The sequence below is a fragment of the Hylaeus anthracinus genome, unplaced genomic scaffold (assembly GCF_026225885.1).
Source record: "Hylaeus anthracinus isolate JK02 unplaced genomic scaffold, UHH_iyHylAnth1.0_haploid 14797, whole genome shotgun sequence".
Classification (NCBI taxonomy): domain Eukaryota; kingdom Metazoa; phylum Arthropoda; class Insecta; order Hymenoptera; family Colletidae; genus Hylaeus; species Hylaeus anthracinus.
This window is the reverse complement of record NW_026534558.1, coordinates 1-16,349: the sequence shown is the minus strand read 5'-3', so window position 1 is coordinate 16,349 and position 16,349 is coordinate 1. Positions and strand designations below refer to the sequence as shown.

The 16,349-nt window shown below is 40.8% G+C and overlaps 2 protein-coding genes across 2 annotated transcripts; one reads left to right on the top strand and one right to left on the bottom strand.

The window, feature by feature from the left end:
* Positions 1 to 208: 208 nt before the first annotated feature.
* LOC128892694 (ras-related protein Rap1) lies at positions 209 to 4,780 on the top strand. The gene is made up of 3 exons (XM_054153239.1): positions 209 to 505; positions 1,187 to 1,468; positions 3,910 to 4,780. The coding sequence occupies exons 1-3, from the start codon at positions 323 to 325 to the stop codon at positions 3,997 to 3,999; spliced, it is 555 nt and encodes a 184-aa protein (XP_054009214.1). The 5' UTR covers positions 209 to 322; the 3' UTR covers positions 4,000 to 4,780.
* Positions 4,781 to 5,013: 233 nt separating this feature from the next.
* On the bottom strand, positions 5,014 to 11,648 carry LOC128892693 (carboxylesterase 5A-like). The gene is made up of 2 exons (XM_054153238.1): positions 8,422 to 11,648; positions 5,014 to 7,236 (listed from the first exon to the last, which is right to left on the bottom strand). The coding sequence occupies exons 1-2, from the start codon at positions 8,542 to 8,544 to the stop codon at positions 5,914 to 5,916; spliced, it is 1,446 nt and encodes a 481-aa protein (XP_054009213.1). The 5' UTR covers positions 8,545 to 11,648; the 3' UTR covers positions 5,014 to 5,913.
* Between the last annotated feature and the right edge of the window lie 4,701 nt (positions 11,649 to 16,349).

Genomic DNA, 16,349 nt, shown 5'->3' with positions numbered 1-16,349 from the left:
CTTATTAATGAAATGGAAGAAACTTTTGGGAAAACGTAATATGTTTTATATATTATTGTACGTCCTGAGTGCATAAAATCCGCAGTCCATATGTACTGCAGAATGTAAACAAGCCTCGCAGTCAAAGACCGAAAGCTCGAAAGGTCGTCGTCCCTCTGTCAAATGATCACGTATCGTTAATCATTACCGAGCCAAGGTGAAGATGGAACTTCCTTTTCTGTTTGCAGATCCGTTCGACTGAACGCAACGAGAGGAGCAAAAACGTGGCGGATTCGGTGACCCCTCGGCTGTGACCAGGCGCACAGAGAATTAGGGCAAGGAGATGCGTGAATATAAAATAGTGGTGTTGGGTAGTGGAGGTGTAGGCAAATCTGCCCTCACTGTCCAGTTCGTTCAAGGAATCTTCGTGGAGAAGTACGATCCGACGATCGAGGACAGCTACCGCAAACAGGTCGAGGTCGACGGACAACAATGTATGTTAGAAATCCTAGACACAGCCGGAACGGTGAGTTTTTCTGCCAGCAGTTCGTCTGCCAGCTGTTTCCACGCCTTCTTTGCTTTTCTCCCATTCAAAATCAATCTTCCTCCTCCTTTCTCAAATATCCCATTCTCTTAATAAATTTTCAATCACCTATACAAAGTTTCTTGTATCGTATTCTCCTGTCCACAAAATAAATATAAATAACGTTATAGATCAATCTAAGCATAGAATCCCTATTAGCAAAGAATCAACAGATTAACAGATCTTTCTATCTTTCTCTTCTTTTCCTTCTTTCCTTTTCTCCCATTCAAAATCAATCTTCCTCCTCCTTTCTCAATTATCCCATTCTCTTAATAAATTTTCAATCACCTATACAAAGTTTCTTGTATCATATTCTCCTCTCCATAGAACAAAATAAATATAAATAACGTTATAGATCAATCTAAGCATAGAATTCCTATTAGCAAAGAATCAACAGATTAACAGATCTCTCTATCTTTCTCTTCTTTTCCTTCTTTCCTTTTCTCCCATTCAAAATCAATCTTCCTCCTCCTTTCTCAAATATCCCATTCTCTTAATAAATTTTCAATCGCCTATACAAAGTTTCTTGTATCGTATTCTCCTGTCCACAGAATAAAATAAAATAACGTTATAGATAAATCTGAGCGTGGAATCCCAGAATTAACAGATTGTTTGCGTTTGCAGGAACAATTCACAGCCATGAGGGACCTTTATATGAAGAACGGTCAGGGATTCGTGTTAGTGTACTCGATAACGGCGCAGTCAACGTTCAACGACCTGCAGGACCTCAGGGAGCAGATCCTGCGGGTAAAGGACACAGATGACGTGCCAATGGTGCTGGTAGGCAACAAGTGCGACTTGGAGGACGAGAGGGTAGTGGGCAAAGAGCAGGGCGTCAACCTTGCCCGACAATTCGCCTGTGCGTTCATGGAGACCTCCGCCAAAGCCAAAATTAATGTTTACGATGTGAGTAGAAGCGAGCTTCCCACCGCAAGGATCCCCCTGTCTTTTGTCTCTATGGATGGTGTTGGAAAACTTTGAAGGGGGTGCTGATTCTTGGAAGGCAATAAGCTGACACGACGCAGAATAGAGCATGTGAAACGCTGGAACCTATTCTTCTTAAAAAAATTGATTCCTCGAGAATAGACTCTTGTTTGTGACGAGTCGTAAGTGTAGAGTCGGAATAGGATTCAATTGTTAGGATATTATAGATAGGTCTCTGTTATCGAAGTGGTCCTAGTGGATATTGGGGGTTCACGTGCTGGAGGTCATCATTTTTCATTTCCTTTACATTTTTAGCAAAAATGGACCATGGCCCGAATGTATCATTTCTCTTTTACAAACAGATTCTTAGTCTCTATGCCTTAATGCTCGCCTATTGATCGTCATTAACCCATCAACATTTTCTTATAAACTCTACCCCTTGAAATAATTCGTCAGATCTGATTCTATGTTTAAACGTGTCCCTATCTCTGTTGCTGATATATTTTGTAACGCCCTATTGCTTTATCTTATATATTTGCTTCAAAATGTTATCGTACTCCATCGCATCATTTGCTGCCAACCTGATAACTTACATTGCTTTCCCACGAGCGGCGAAAGAGAGGCGTGATTACGCCGAGGTAGCATTTATTGTGTGTTTGTACTGTCGCGTATCTTTATGTACCGTTGATGCAATTGAAAAGAAAAGAAAAGTAAATATTCGGTGAACAGGACTCTTATCCGCGATCTCCAGCAAATGATCCGACCGAATTTATTTACGACGACTCGCCCGAAGCGATGAGAGAGATTGACAATCATATTAAGATATGCCAGGTACGTTCCTTTCTCTATTTACGTATTTAAAAACCATTGAGTTATCGCATATACTATGAATCTGAATTATAAAACGAAGTATCTCGAATGACCGACTGAAAATTCAACCGTATCCTTGATAGATGACGCGTTCGAGCCATTGAGTTGTTATTCTGTAAGTTTTTAAAAACAGCCGAGTCGCTGTTACAAAATAACAGTAGTCCGTTCGAGAGGCCATTGTTGTTTTCTAATTAGTGTGACGTGTGGGAGTTCAAGACCGTTACGAAGGCCGAGATATTCTAATTGAATGTGGGAATGCAACTGTGCTGAGTGTGGGAGTGCGACTCGCACTCCCAGCTATTCGCCACTTACGGTCCTCAGTCTCTGGCTTCTGACATGTACACTGTGAATTAGAATTTACATGTCCACTACTCGGTGGATAAAAATAAAGACAACGAGGAAGATTACATCTCTGTCCCAATGATTGACTTCTTGAGTCATGGGGAATATAGCTAGCTTGAATTAAAGTAACAATTTCGTCATTTTAAAGAATGCCAACGCCGATGGTAACACTTCTGATGAGAGTATTTGATTTCCTGCAACGTAAAGCAAAAGTTTATCTCTAGACAGCTCGAATCGAAGTTTCCATTCTACGAGACCAGTTTAATTCAACCAAGTCTCGTAGTTAAAACACCTTCGCTTGGTTTCCCATCTCTAACCATTTCAGAAGCCCCAGCACCACTTGTAAACAAATTCTCCATAAAACTGTCGCATCCGAAGTTACCGAGAACTGTTGTTTTAAAGTTATCTCATCTTACGGAGCCTTCAAATGGGGATATCCGTTGCCTGTAACGATTGTTTCCCTCCGCGAGCATGTTTTCTCAGGAGAAGCTTGTTCTTTTGTCGAGTCCGTTTTAAAGATTCCTCGTTGAACCGTACTCCGAGCAATTCCGTGCGAGTTCCCTTTGCTCGAGAATTCATCTCCCGTGCTTGCGTTTGGTTACTTTTGTTATTTCGTTCGTTCCACAATTGAGCCGTTGTAATTGGGGCACGGGTTTTCTTGGTGGCGTCGAGTGGGAAGCACACTGGCCAGCTTTTGTCCAATGCGCGATGCGGTAATTATTTGGGGCGAATAAAGGAAAATTGAATGCTGCATGGAATGCAATTAAGGGTCCACTTAGGAACGTTTGTTTGGGGATAATTGGAATCGTAGAGATTAACGAATCCAATGGAAGTCAAGTGTAAACATTACTGTCTCTACTACCGTGACAATGTTGCGTCTGTAATAATGCGTAAAGAAAATCGCAATTAGAAATCGCTGAATGACGAGACAGTCTGGGGACAATTATTTTAAATAAATTTTATTTACATTTATGTATCAACATCCACGCTGAGAAATACCCAAAGAATCTTCTCTACATACTTTTATAAAGACTTTCCAGTTCCTTCATGGAAACATTGTCGAGGTTCTCTACTACTTCTACTGCAACCTAGCGTTCATCGCCAATACCAAAGCCTTCTGCTTCTCGGAGTTCCTTGGACGAAGCGCACCTCCTTCGAGTTTACCCTAACACACGACACAGTTTACTATAACCATACCGTCTCCATTGCAGGTATTCTACGATCTAGTGCGGCAAATCAACAAAAAGTCGCCAGAGAAGAAGATAAAGCAGAAAAAGAAATCGCTGTGCCTACTTCTGTAAGGCAGAGATCCAGCAGAAGCCCACACTCTCCTGCTTGAACAAAAAATCCGGATGTACCAGTGGAGAACAGGGGTTCAGGCGACTACGAAGCAGATACTGGTGACGAGGAGGGGGCTGACGGAATCACGAGTAAACGGTTGCAACACAGCGGGGCGGAGACGGAGAATACAGATGGTTGTAGAACACCAAAAGGAAGGTGACAATGAGACACTGACGGAGGCGGGAGGCAGAGAGAGCAACGGGATGACGACGATGATGAAGATGGGGAGGGGAACAGCGAGAGGAAAAACTAATAATGTTGTATATACGTTGGTCCCGGGGTGGCTCGTGTGCACGCGCAAACACAGGCGCACAAAGAGTTTTAGTGTTAACGAGACCCCGTGGCGTCGGTTATCATTGTAGGAGTTTTGCATTAAAGAAGAAGAAGACGATGAGGAGGAAGAAAAAAATATGATTAATTAATGATAGTATATAAATATATATATATATATAAATATATAAATATATATTTAGGAGGAAAGGATGAAAAAGCAAAAAGAAATGTTTGGACGTGCGCGTGCGCAGGCCACACCAGCCCCCATGCGTCGCCCGCCGCGCACCTCTCTCTTAAATATAATATAATAATTATACATAGACGGTACACACACACACACACACATACACACACACACACGATGATTATTATTACTATTATTATTATTATTAATTATTATCGAAGCATCAAAATATTCATAAGTTATATCAACCGTTTGTTTCTCGAACAATATATGTTTTTTCTATATCTCTCCGTATTAAAGCAAATAATAAAAAATCTCTCAGTGAATGTTAACAAAACAAAAATAGAACACAAAAAAAGAATAATACGAGGAAAAGAAACAGATGAAAAATCCCAGGATGGTTCTCCCTCCCTGCTCCGACCCTAAGACCATTTCCCTTTCGTCGAATGGATTCAAATGGACCCTGAGTGGTGTAAGTTCAGACGAGATACTGACCAGGGCTACTTCCAAATAATATCAGTCGAGGCTTTCCGATGGGTGAATACATGGACGTCTACATTAGAAACCTGTATCTAAAGGACACGATTTACATTCGGAACAGTATCGACACACTATTAGTTCTGGTTCTAACTACTCGCCATGGAAGTTGCTACTATAATTGCAGGAACAACGAATTACAACAATTTCTTTGATTTCACAAGCAGTTTTTATACATTTATTTTTTGTTATTCTGTTTATCGTAGAAAGAAAACGACTATATAAAAACGACCGCTTAACACCTTTATACACCAATTACATCGACCTACGACGAGCGGGAAAATCAAATTACATGGTACTCGATCTTTTTATTCGCTACAATAATACCGGGATAAAAATTTCCTGAACTTAAACCACCTGGTTCCTCGCTTGTGGAACAAAATCTACATCCTCTGTAATATTTTGAGCGTTTCAGTTGTCTCTGCGACTAATTTATCATTTTATTTTTATAGATCGCTAAGCGATGCCGATGCGTCCATGTTTTCGTTGTATGTTTGGGCCTCTTTTATGCACGCGTCGACGTGAATCCACTTTGTACAGTATTCATCTGCGATTCTAACACATACAAAGCCAGATATCAAAACGGTCGAAGCAACATTCAAATTATTACGTAGCTAACCTGTTCCAACTTCAAAATCGACGAAATCCGCCTCGATGGACGCGTATGTCTATCTAAACATCAACGATTTCTGTTTGTCGATTTTGAACGAGGAGTCAAAATAAATCTGGCGGACTGAGGCTCTCGATACTCGGCGTCGTACATGATAGGACCCATTCGTTTGTATACCAAAATATCGAAATTTGCATCGTTTGTTCAACGTTTGCGCAAAAGAGGCCTCGTTGAGCACACCAAAAAGACAATCTCCAACATCGACTGCGGTTAAAGGCACTGTAACGTCACAGCTACGACAAGACTGCCCAGAACAATGCTGCGAGAGGCTTCCCTCCACGTAGTAGAGCGGCTGGTCATGTTGCAGCAATTGTTCGTCGCTTCCTCGAGAACCATGGGATAGTATTCGTTCCAAAAAGCGAGCGCCATGTAGTCGACAGCGTTAGCGTCGCCCATGTCGACGTTCTTGTCTATGATCAGGATTCCAGGCTCCTCTTCCGTGTACGGCTCCCACTTGATGTTATTGGGAGAAGGATTCCCAGTTTTGGCGAAGTTGGCCAGCATGATCATCATCACCTCGCACATCTTCTTGTCGCTGAACTGCCACTGGATAGAACTGCCAGGAGCAAGGGGGAGTCCCCAGACGAAAGGAAGCTCGAACATGTGGGGCACGCCTGCCCATTCGGGCACGTTCTTGGTGACGGACGGGGTCTTGGGACGATAGTCGAACCTGTAAACGAAAGCCATCTTTTCCTTGGCCACCTTGCCAGCCAACAGAGTCAACCCGGCAGCGAAGTTCTTCTCGGTTTGCAAGTCTAGGTATCTGTCCCGAAGAACACCTTCGTCCTTGCTAGGAGGATGTGGTTTATAGAAGAACAACACCGCGTCAGCGACCATCTCCGGCTTCATTTCGCAAGTACTGTTGTCGTCGGGGCTCTGGACCATGGAAACGAAGTCGTCGGTGATCAGCATCTCGAATTTACTGGACGACAGCATGCCGTTGGCGTTCCCTTTGCCCAAGGATTCCATGTAGGCCAGGGCCTGCTCGTTATTGGTGTACCCCACGATCAACGGGACGCTGTTCAAGCTACCACCCTCTAACGCTTCTCTGGGGTGCATGGGGAGGAACGGATCCGTGGCGTTGTTGATCTCGACGTCCACTATCGGACCCCAAGTCTCTATGTCCGAAGACAAGCGTACCAGGATGTTCACGTCCACGCGACGCAGACACTCCATCAGGGCAGACGTGGGCCGTCGATAACAACCGAATTTCTCAGCGATTATGTCCACCACGGGCAGCTCCGTGCGAGGAGAGCCCACGGAGCTCACAGCGTCGCCGCTCATGGCGATCGCCTTGGAGAACTTGCCTTTGCTCAGGGGACTGATCAGGTGCAGACCTACGCTGATGGCTCCCGAACTGTGACCGTAGATCACCACGTTGGACGGGGATCCGTTGAAGTACTGGATCTTTCTCTGAATCCAGTCCAGAGCAGCGATCTGGTCGAACATACCGTAATTCCCTGGCGCCTCGGAGTCTGTCGTGGTGAAGAAGCCCAGGATGTTCAGGCGATACGCCACCGTCACGACTATCACCTACGAGAAATCATCGACTAGTTGGAACAACTTTTTTTCCAAAGTTTTATATACATTCTTGATTATTAACTCTTAATTGTTGCAGTTATCGTTAGACTTGGAACATGACTCTGACGAGGTCGTCGAAGGCGATGTAAAGGTAGAGTTTAGTACTGAGAAACTGTAATGAGTTTCGAGATCAATTTGATTGAACAGTGAAGATTCCGATATGAAATGGATGGCGAGTGGAATATGACTCTGACGAGGGCACCGAATGCAGAAGGTGATCTAAAAGAAAAGTTTATATGCAAAAGCTGGAATGCTCGTTGAAGAATTAACGAAAGGGACTGTAAACGTTAAATGTCACTACTCGTACGTGGCCATCAAATATGGAGGTTAATATGCATAGGGGGATCAAGAATTAGGGACGCAGTGCCTAAAGCAAGATTAAACTGTACCACTGACGTGTAATCGTCAAATATCGAGGTTAATGCGCAAGAAGAGTCGAAGAATTAGGGCCACGTAATGCTCGCGAGAACAGAGGAATATTAAACTTGAAATACTGCTAAGAAGAGACCGTAAAGTATTCAAGATAATATAAACAGATGGTTCAAGAATTTGGGGACACATGTTCAGCTATTAATACACAAGGAGTTATTCAAATATACGTAAACAAGTTGTACGAGTAATCCAGTTGCAAAATCAAGTCTTCTACGATCCCGATATAACACGCTGTTGTATTTATGACAATTTACGAGCTCGTTAAACGCATTCTTTTGAAGGAAATTTACGCAAGTAATCTCTTCGTAGCGTTAGGCGTAAGAGTTTTATGTAACAGTTCCTCATAAAGGTTCCGAATTAGCATTTATAGCTGTATATAAAGCATGCATCATAGATGGACCGCGGCCAGTGCAATTCCAAAGGTTGGATTTACCTTGAGGGAAAGTGGCACGCAAGAAACACCCTAATTTCGTTCGATTTTCTGTCGACTTTCAACGTTCGCCTCATTGATTCAGAATCAGAAATTCTTTCCGCGAATGTGTGCTAAGGTCAGAACATCAATGGCGGTTCCTTATTTCTCAGAACAGTCTCTTTGTAATGTAACAAGTTGAGATTAATCGACAGTTCGATTTTATTTTGTAAAATTTCATCGTCGTTGCAGCAACAATCTTATCTATCAGACGATATGCTTTACGATCGGCTTACTTTTTGTTTGTTGACAAAAATTGACGCATCCCAAATGGCTGGCGTGCCAGTGTTGAAGTCACCTCCGTGAAACCATACCATCACCGCCCATCCGTCATCCGGTCGGTTTCCTGTACAAAACATAAATAGTTGTACATTTAGGTTCGGGTAAACAGCAATTTACATTTTAAATTGTGATAACAGCGTTACAGAGTGGCTGACTGGAAAATAAAGAAGCTGTGAGAAGTTTTCCGGCACCTAATTTCGTAAAATGTTTGACCATCGCCCAAAAGTGTACACGTTAAATTGTAAATCTATTAAATTTTACTAAAAAAAATTTGTGTAGAATAGAAATCACAGCCCCCAGCCGAAGCGTTACAAGTTGTTTAATCGTTTATTTTAGAAGTGTGATTGAGAAGCAGTAGAAGAAGGAACCAATTGCTGGCAGTTTGGCCGTGAGATGGGCCGGGAGTAAATTCGTCACCGAAGAAGCAACCCTGACTGGCATTCAAGGAATTAATGGACTCGCATTCAGCCTAAATGAGTCTGTATTCGCGAATTCCGAAGATCGTCGAGACCGCGTGCGTGCTCGCGGCTATCCGGTTCCGGTTGAACCGGTGAATCGATCGTGACAGAATTTGCATAGCGTTATCCTTCGTTGGCGATGAGTCCTCTGAGGTTTGATCGCGTCACGACAATCTCTAGACATTTCGAGCGTTATTCTCGGTCAGAAATCCTTGAAAGCCTCGAAACTATTGTTTAGGAGCCTGAACGAAAAATGAGGCAATGGTAAGGCGTTACGAATCGTGTTCTCGTTTGAGTCCATCTTCTTGGACATAGGAGATGTGGATACTGTTAATCGTTTGGAGTATTCCAATTTCCCTGCCACAACTAAATACTGAATAATCGAGGGAAGGTTTCATGAGAAATAAATGCCAAAGGAAGTTGTAAATAATAACTCTACTATCGAATAATAATTACACCTAGCGTTTATCATGGAAATCATCACTGCTAAATAACACTTGTTCAAAGAACGATAATGTAGACCCTTCACCCCCGGATGACAGCCTTTTGAATCTCCTTTTATTTGGCCTTTCATTTGTCTTCTATTCAAGCACGTGATGGCCCAATTGTGATCCACGGTGAGTCTAACGCTTCCATTCTGGCGAAGCTGAAACTTTTATGAATCATGCCTAGCCGAAAGGCACGCGCCACGAGCACCCCTTTTCTAACGCCTGAATAATTGATTCCGCCAATTTCTTCGATGTCCTCAGGTCTGCTTTTTTGAAGCGTGCCAAGGTCGAAGAAATTCAGGCCGTTGCACGGTGGGATGCTTTCGATGACGCGATAACGAGAACAGTAGGCCCGCGCTAACAGGAAGCTCGGGGTGGTCTTCGTTATCGGCCCCGATGGCGTCTGGAGCCGTCCGAAAATAGCAATCGCGGAATACACACCCGCCACAACAATTCATTAGGGGCTTATCGCGATTCCAGCCGGCACGAATCTTTTGGCCAACGTTTCTTACACCTGACAAATAGTTCGAGGCTATTAGTTTTGCTCGACGACCGTGTCACAGGCTCCTGGAGACACCGGGGATAGATTTTGCTCGCGATTAAATAGTTCGATAGGAAACGTAACGCTAAACCTACCACGATTGGTTATATGAGGCTTTTCAAACTTTTGTACAAGGTTCTTATATGCAACATATTGTACATTGAATTATATGCAGTTGTTTCATGCGATATGTTTGCATTTAATTGAAAAAAATGTCTTGATGAGTCAGTTACTTGATCACTGTAGAAATATAATAGAAACGTAACGTTGGTAGGTTTAGTGTCAATGACACATCTGGTTGGAACCATCCAGGTGCATCTCTGCATTTGAAGTAGTGCTTACAGGCAATATATGAATTATATTGTTTCTTGCATTATTCAATTTATTGGGTCTACCGGAAAGTTCTGTCCGTTTTTAGAATAACACAAAATGATAAATTTCTCCTACCTTGAAGAAATTTTATCGAACGATATAATTTTATCGTTATTTATGACATCTTGCCAGCATGATGATCTATTTGTCAGGAGTAAGAAAGGTTGGCCAAAAGATTCGTGCCTGCATGATTGCAATCTGTATGTCGTTTTTAATGGATATGCGCATACTTGTCAAAAACTTGTTGTAACTGGAACGGACAGAACTTTTCGGTAGACCTAATAGTTCTATGTGAGATATGTTTGAATTTAGTTGAAAAATAGTGTCTTTAAGGCTAGGAATTCAGTAAATTATTCAGAGTCATACAGAAGCAAACAAAGTACATACAAAGTATTATTTTGTATTGGGAGTCGTGTAACAGGTCTCTGAATTTTGGGATAGTCAGGTGGGTAGATTGGAAAGCTAAGTTCAAGTGAAGAATTCGATAAATGCCTTTTGAAAAGCTTCTGGATCATATCTCTGGCATGTAGTTCAAGTTAGACTAAATTAGCTTCTGTTGTTAGGTTCAACTAGAGCCCCGGAGTATGCAAACTAATTTCGCTCCACTTCATCAACGAGTAATTCGTTCCAAAAGAATTTTAATTCAAGTATCAGGTCTCCTTATGTTATCTAAACTTCACTTTAACAAATGTCTCTTTTCAGTTATTCGATAAGTGGAAAAAAGAATGTTCCTGAAACGTACACAACGTCTTTGCACGCGTTTCAAAAGGGGAGGTACTCGGTCAGCCTAAATGGCATTCCACGTGAACGGATATTGTGCTTCAAAGCGTGGAAAATTTATGGAAAATTCCTGGAATATTCAAACGGCTGACCGATTCTGTCAGATTCGGCAGTGCGCGAAAGAAACAAAGGGAACCACGACAGAGAAAAGAGAGGGGTGGTTTCGTGACCGGCCTCACCAGTATCTTAACATCTCGACCGACCCTAAAAGATCGCGTGCCACGACGTGCGCCAGTTACTGTTACTCTTACTCCTTGCTGTTTCTATATCGACCGACGGTGGCTTGCCGGATCGGCATGATTTCCCGATTCACGTGTCCCCTTTCCTATTTTCCTCCTTTTTCAGCCGCAATTGGCACATCTTTTTGTTAAGGTAGTTCCATTTATTCAATGGTGGATTTTAACAAAACTTCATTCGACTGTTGATTCGACTCTTTAATTAAGGAGGCTCTAGTGGAAACAGAAATAACGCCAAGCAAAATTATAAAAATTTTTATACGGTTTAGGTTTTATCCCAAAAACACCCGCACAAATTTTGGGAAGGCTAGGGTACCTAAAAGCTAAGAAATAAATGTTTCAATTTTTCACTGTTTAAGTAATTGACGCCGAGATTGGATCGAAAATTTTATGCATAATAGAAAAATATCTGAAGAGCATATATTGATTTACAAAATACTCCGAGGGTATTTGTAATATTAATAATAAATTAAAGAATACTAGGAATACTAAATACGAACAGTACTGTAGTTTGTCTGAAAATAATTGGTTTATATTACTTTACGATACAATATAAATGTAATAGATATAATAACGACTACAAATCAATGTTTAACATAATTTTTTTTTTATTTGGATATAAAATTGCGAACAATTGTAATATTCTAAATACTATGCCAGATCTACTACTACGTGAATCAAGCGACAATAGTAACTCTATATTGACTTACAGCGTAACTGTAGAGCCTCCTTAAATTGACCACCCCGGTTTTATGAAGAACGACGTTAGAATTTTGTAATTATAACACATACCCTCATGGAATTTATTCAATTTAAAATTGGATATGTTGTAAACCTCGAAATTATAAACCATTTAAAAAAAATAAAATAACGATTATCGACCATCCGAGTTTGATAAAAAATGATATCAACTTTTGTAATTTTAACATAGCTTCTTTTGGAACATACAGATTTTTACATTGTTCAATTTAAATGAAAATACAATTTAGGAACTTGCTGAATACTTTATATGTTATAGAAGCCAATATTATAAACCATTACAAAAAAAAAAAAATAACAATTGACCGCGTCGTTACTGAGACATAATTCATATAAATCTGAAACTGAACACGTAGAGAAGCTACCTCAAGTTCTCATCTAAACTTAATACAGTGAGTGTAGAATGTATTCGTACACCGATCAATTTCCTCAAAAAAATTTGGGTGAAATTGTGGTTTCTTAAATTCTTTTTGTATAATCAATGATATTCTACATATTTTCAGAAATCTCTAGAATAGATATAGTATATCCAAACAACAATTACTGCTTTATATAATTTGCGAAATTAACAAGAATGTACGAACAATTGGTAGAAATGTAGAAGCAATAGGTATTTCTTAGGGGTGTGCGGGATTCCCGAAAATATTCGGGATTCCCGAGAATATTCGGGATTCTCGAGTTTATGCGGGATCCCGAGTTTATGCGGGATCCCGAGTTGATTCGATATTCCCGAGAATATTCGGGATTCTCGAGTTTATGCGAGATTCTGAGTTGATTCGGGATTCTCGAGTTTATGCGAGATTCTGAGTTGATTCGGGATTTTCGAGTTTATGCGGGATCCCGAGTTGATTCGGGATTCCCGAGAATACACGAGATCCCGCAAAAATCCGGGATTCCCGAGAATAGACGAGATCCCACAAAAATCCGGGATTCCCGAGAATGTACGGCATCTCGAAAATGTTCGGGATTCCCGACAATCTGCGATTTCCGAAAGTGTTGTTATTCTTGAAAATTTCAGCAATCCGAACGTACGGGATTTCGAAATTCCCGGGAAACCCGAACTTTTACGGGATCTCGAAATTCTCGGGAGTCCCGAATGGTTTCGGGATCCCGGAAATTCACGGGAATCTCGGATGTATTCATAATTTTGAAATTTTCGGGATTCCATCCCGATCCCGGGAGGAATTCCCGTCCCGACCGGGATCTCGCGCACCCCTAGTATTTGTACGATTCTTGCGACGAACCACTCACAGTAGAGTTTGTAACATAAACACATCAGTTTGTTGCTTTGTACGAATTAGAAAGCATTCAATTTTCAATCAAGTAATTTTAAAAATGGCTCCGACAGAGAAATGGAAGAACATCCCACTCCGAATAACATCGACATTTAGGTAATTTAATGCCTAAAGGAGCAGTAGTAATTATAAAATCAAAAGCAAAATCTCACGAGGTATTAATTATTTATAAATTAATGTAAATTACGTTTTTTTGTACGAAGTTTTAAGAATTAAACAGTTGTACGAATACTTATTGCTTCTATATTTCTATCGATTTATGTTTTTTCTTTATAATTTCGCAACTTATATAAATAACTGTTCTTTTTTTGTACTGTATCCATTCTAGAGATTTCCAAGAATATATAAAATATCATTGTTTATAAAAAAAAAAGTTAATAAATTACAATTTCACATAGACTTTTTGGAAATTGATCGATGTACGAATACTTTCTACACTCACTGTATTTAGTAAGGCGTCTAACATAAGATTCAACATAATCAACGTTTAACGTATAATTCTACAGGGGAGATCCCAGGTGTTATAGAGTAATTGCGAGGTACCAGCGACGCCCTCGACCCGTATTAGAAATTTATCAAAATTCTGATACGATCGCGACACGTTGAAGGTTATCGAAGATTGTCCCAAAGTACGTTAAATTATATCATTAAACTTGATAGTGGTACGCCTGGTGAACCAGTAACGTTTAATCTTGATAATGCTAACGTCACCTTAGAAAAAACATAGCGTATCATACTCGGAACAGCGAGGCTCACACTTTTTAATTCCATATGTTTTGCTATCGATCTTATCGATACGACCTTCAGAGTACATTTTTTTTCCATTTTTTTTTTTACGACATTCGATTTCGCGATCGCATGGTACGAGACATCCAAAATTAGTTCTAAATGATGTCGGTAATGCTGCTATTAGCTGAGCCCTTAACCGACATCCTTAAACAGGGAGATTAACGTACCGCTGACACGAAGAGGTTGCGTTCACTGTCCGTCGAGAAATTGGAACAGGAAATTACTGCGGATATAAAATTATTGTTAATCATACAGCGACCGTCGAATCTAATTAAAGTTTGCATTTAACAGGTATTCGGATCGATATTTTGTAGTCACGTTGGCGCACCGCGAACTGGCCTCTACAGGTTGATCGAGTCTCGATGCGATTTTTAGTTGGAACACTTCGAGCATTCCTCCCTCGAAAGTATGCAATATCTGATTTTGTTAAAACGAGCGAGTATCGAAGTAATTCAACGCCGTTGAAAGAAGTAAATTTGCGTTTTAGATTACAGTAAATTGTAGTTTCGCATCGAGTGCGAGTTGGTAACACTGTAATGCCAACCTGGCTGGTTGACTTGGTCACTATCGATGATAAATGAGTTCGAAGCGTGACAAAGAAATATCCGAGGGAACTCGTCGAAATTAAGTAATAATTTGCGGATCTTTATGCAAAATAAAATCTTTGTTTGTATGCCTACAAAAATTGAACACAAATAGATTTTACCCTGCAAATATTATAATATGAACTTTTCTTTCAATGTTTTTTATATTCTTGCATATTGTGTGCATTTTCTAGTTTCTTGAACATTCGAATTTGCTGTAAATGCATAAAGATCGGCAGTAATAATGTATCGAATGCATGTGCTCGCGAAATGTACGATACTATGAAGTCACGTGATCGCACTTCTGCCACGTGACGGCGCACGGGGAATCACAGAAGCAACTGCGCGCTCAACCGATTTCCGGGGTAGTTTAACACGTCAGCCTGGGTCACAGGACTCTTCATTAAGAAAACAAAAAGATTCATTCGAGGTGGAGCAATTAAATACAACGACAAATGTTAAATTATCTAATCTTCGACGGTCTCGAAACAAAATCCTGACGTCGTCGAAATGTTTACGAATTGGCACGTTAAAAATCGCGAAAATTGATGACGTTAACGCAGACGATGTGTAATAAATTCAGAGAATTTAGCCGACTATTATTTTGCGTTAATTTTCAGATAACGTTAAAAAATCTGTCGCATCTATAACTTTTCTCTATTTTAACGCGAATATTTTGTTTAGATCAAATAATTGATTCAACTTCAGTCAAATTTACACGAAATTGTGTAAAATAATTATATGGAACAACGCAAAATTTTTAACCCTCGCGTTTTATTTCTAACGTTTATTTTTGGTCGAGGAATCATCCACCATGCGTCACCCCCCATTCCATATTCGCGGCTAGATTATCGCTAGGGCTTGTTCGCGAAGCCACGGTTATTAATTCTTTCATGCGCGTGGCGTTGGCTCGATAAAAAAAAAAAAGGTTACTTTTCTCGAACCGACGACGTTATAATCGCAGTCTTTTCTTCGAGTCGCGATAGGGATCGAGTGGTACCACGCAGACCCCCCCGTGAAATATAGAGGAAAGAGGGGAGAGCGGGAACGTCGTTGGTGATCATCATTACTCGGTGTTCGCGTGTTCCAAAGAGTTAAATGTTAGTTGGAAGAAAACGCTGTCGTGTTGAATATCGAGTATTTTCATCGGGCGGCCACTATCAACACAAGCGAAAATTATTACTCCCCCGTGGGTCTTTGTGTCAAACGAGCCACCTTTAGCTTTTGAACGTGATCGCTGCATTTCCCAGCGCCCGCTAATGACGCGGTTACGCTAAGTGGCTAATGAAAGCTGCAGAGAACGATATCTCACTCTGGACAGAGGAAATCAATTATTCCTTCAGATTTCAATTTCTCAGACTCTGAGACCGATGCGGCCATGTTCTATGTACAGATGTACACCGTGGGTCAGCTTAGATTTCACGTGAATTTCGTTGGAGCACTTTTTATTCCTCATTTTAAGAAGTTGATGTCTCGGACCGAATAATCTATATTGGCTCGAAAAAAAGAACAATAGACTAATAATCGTGAAAATTTCTACGAGGCTAAAATTGTTGTCTGTACAATTAGGAATGACATAA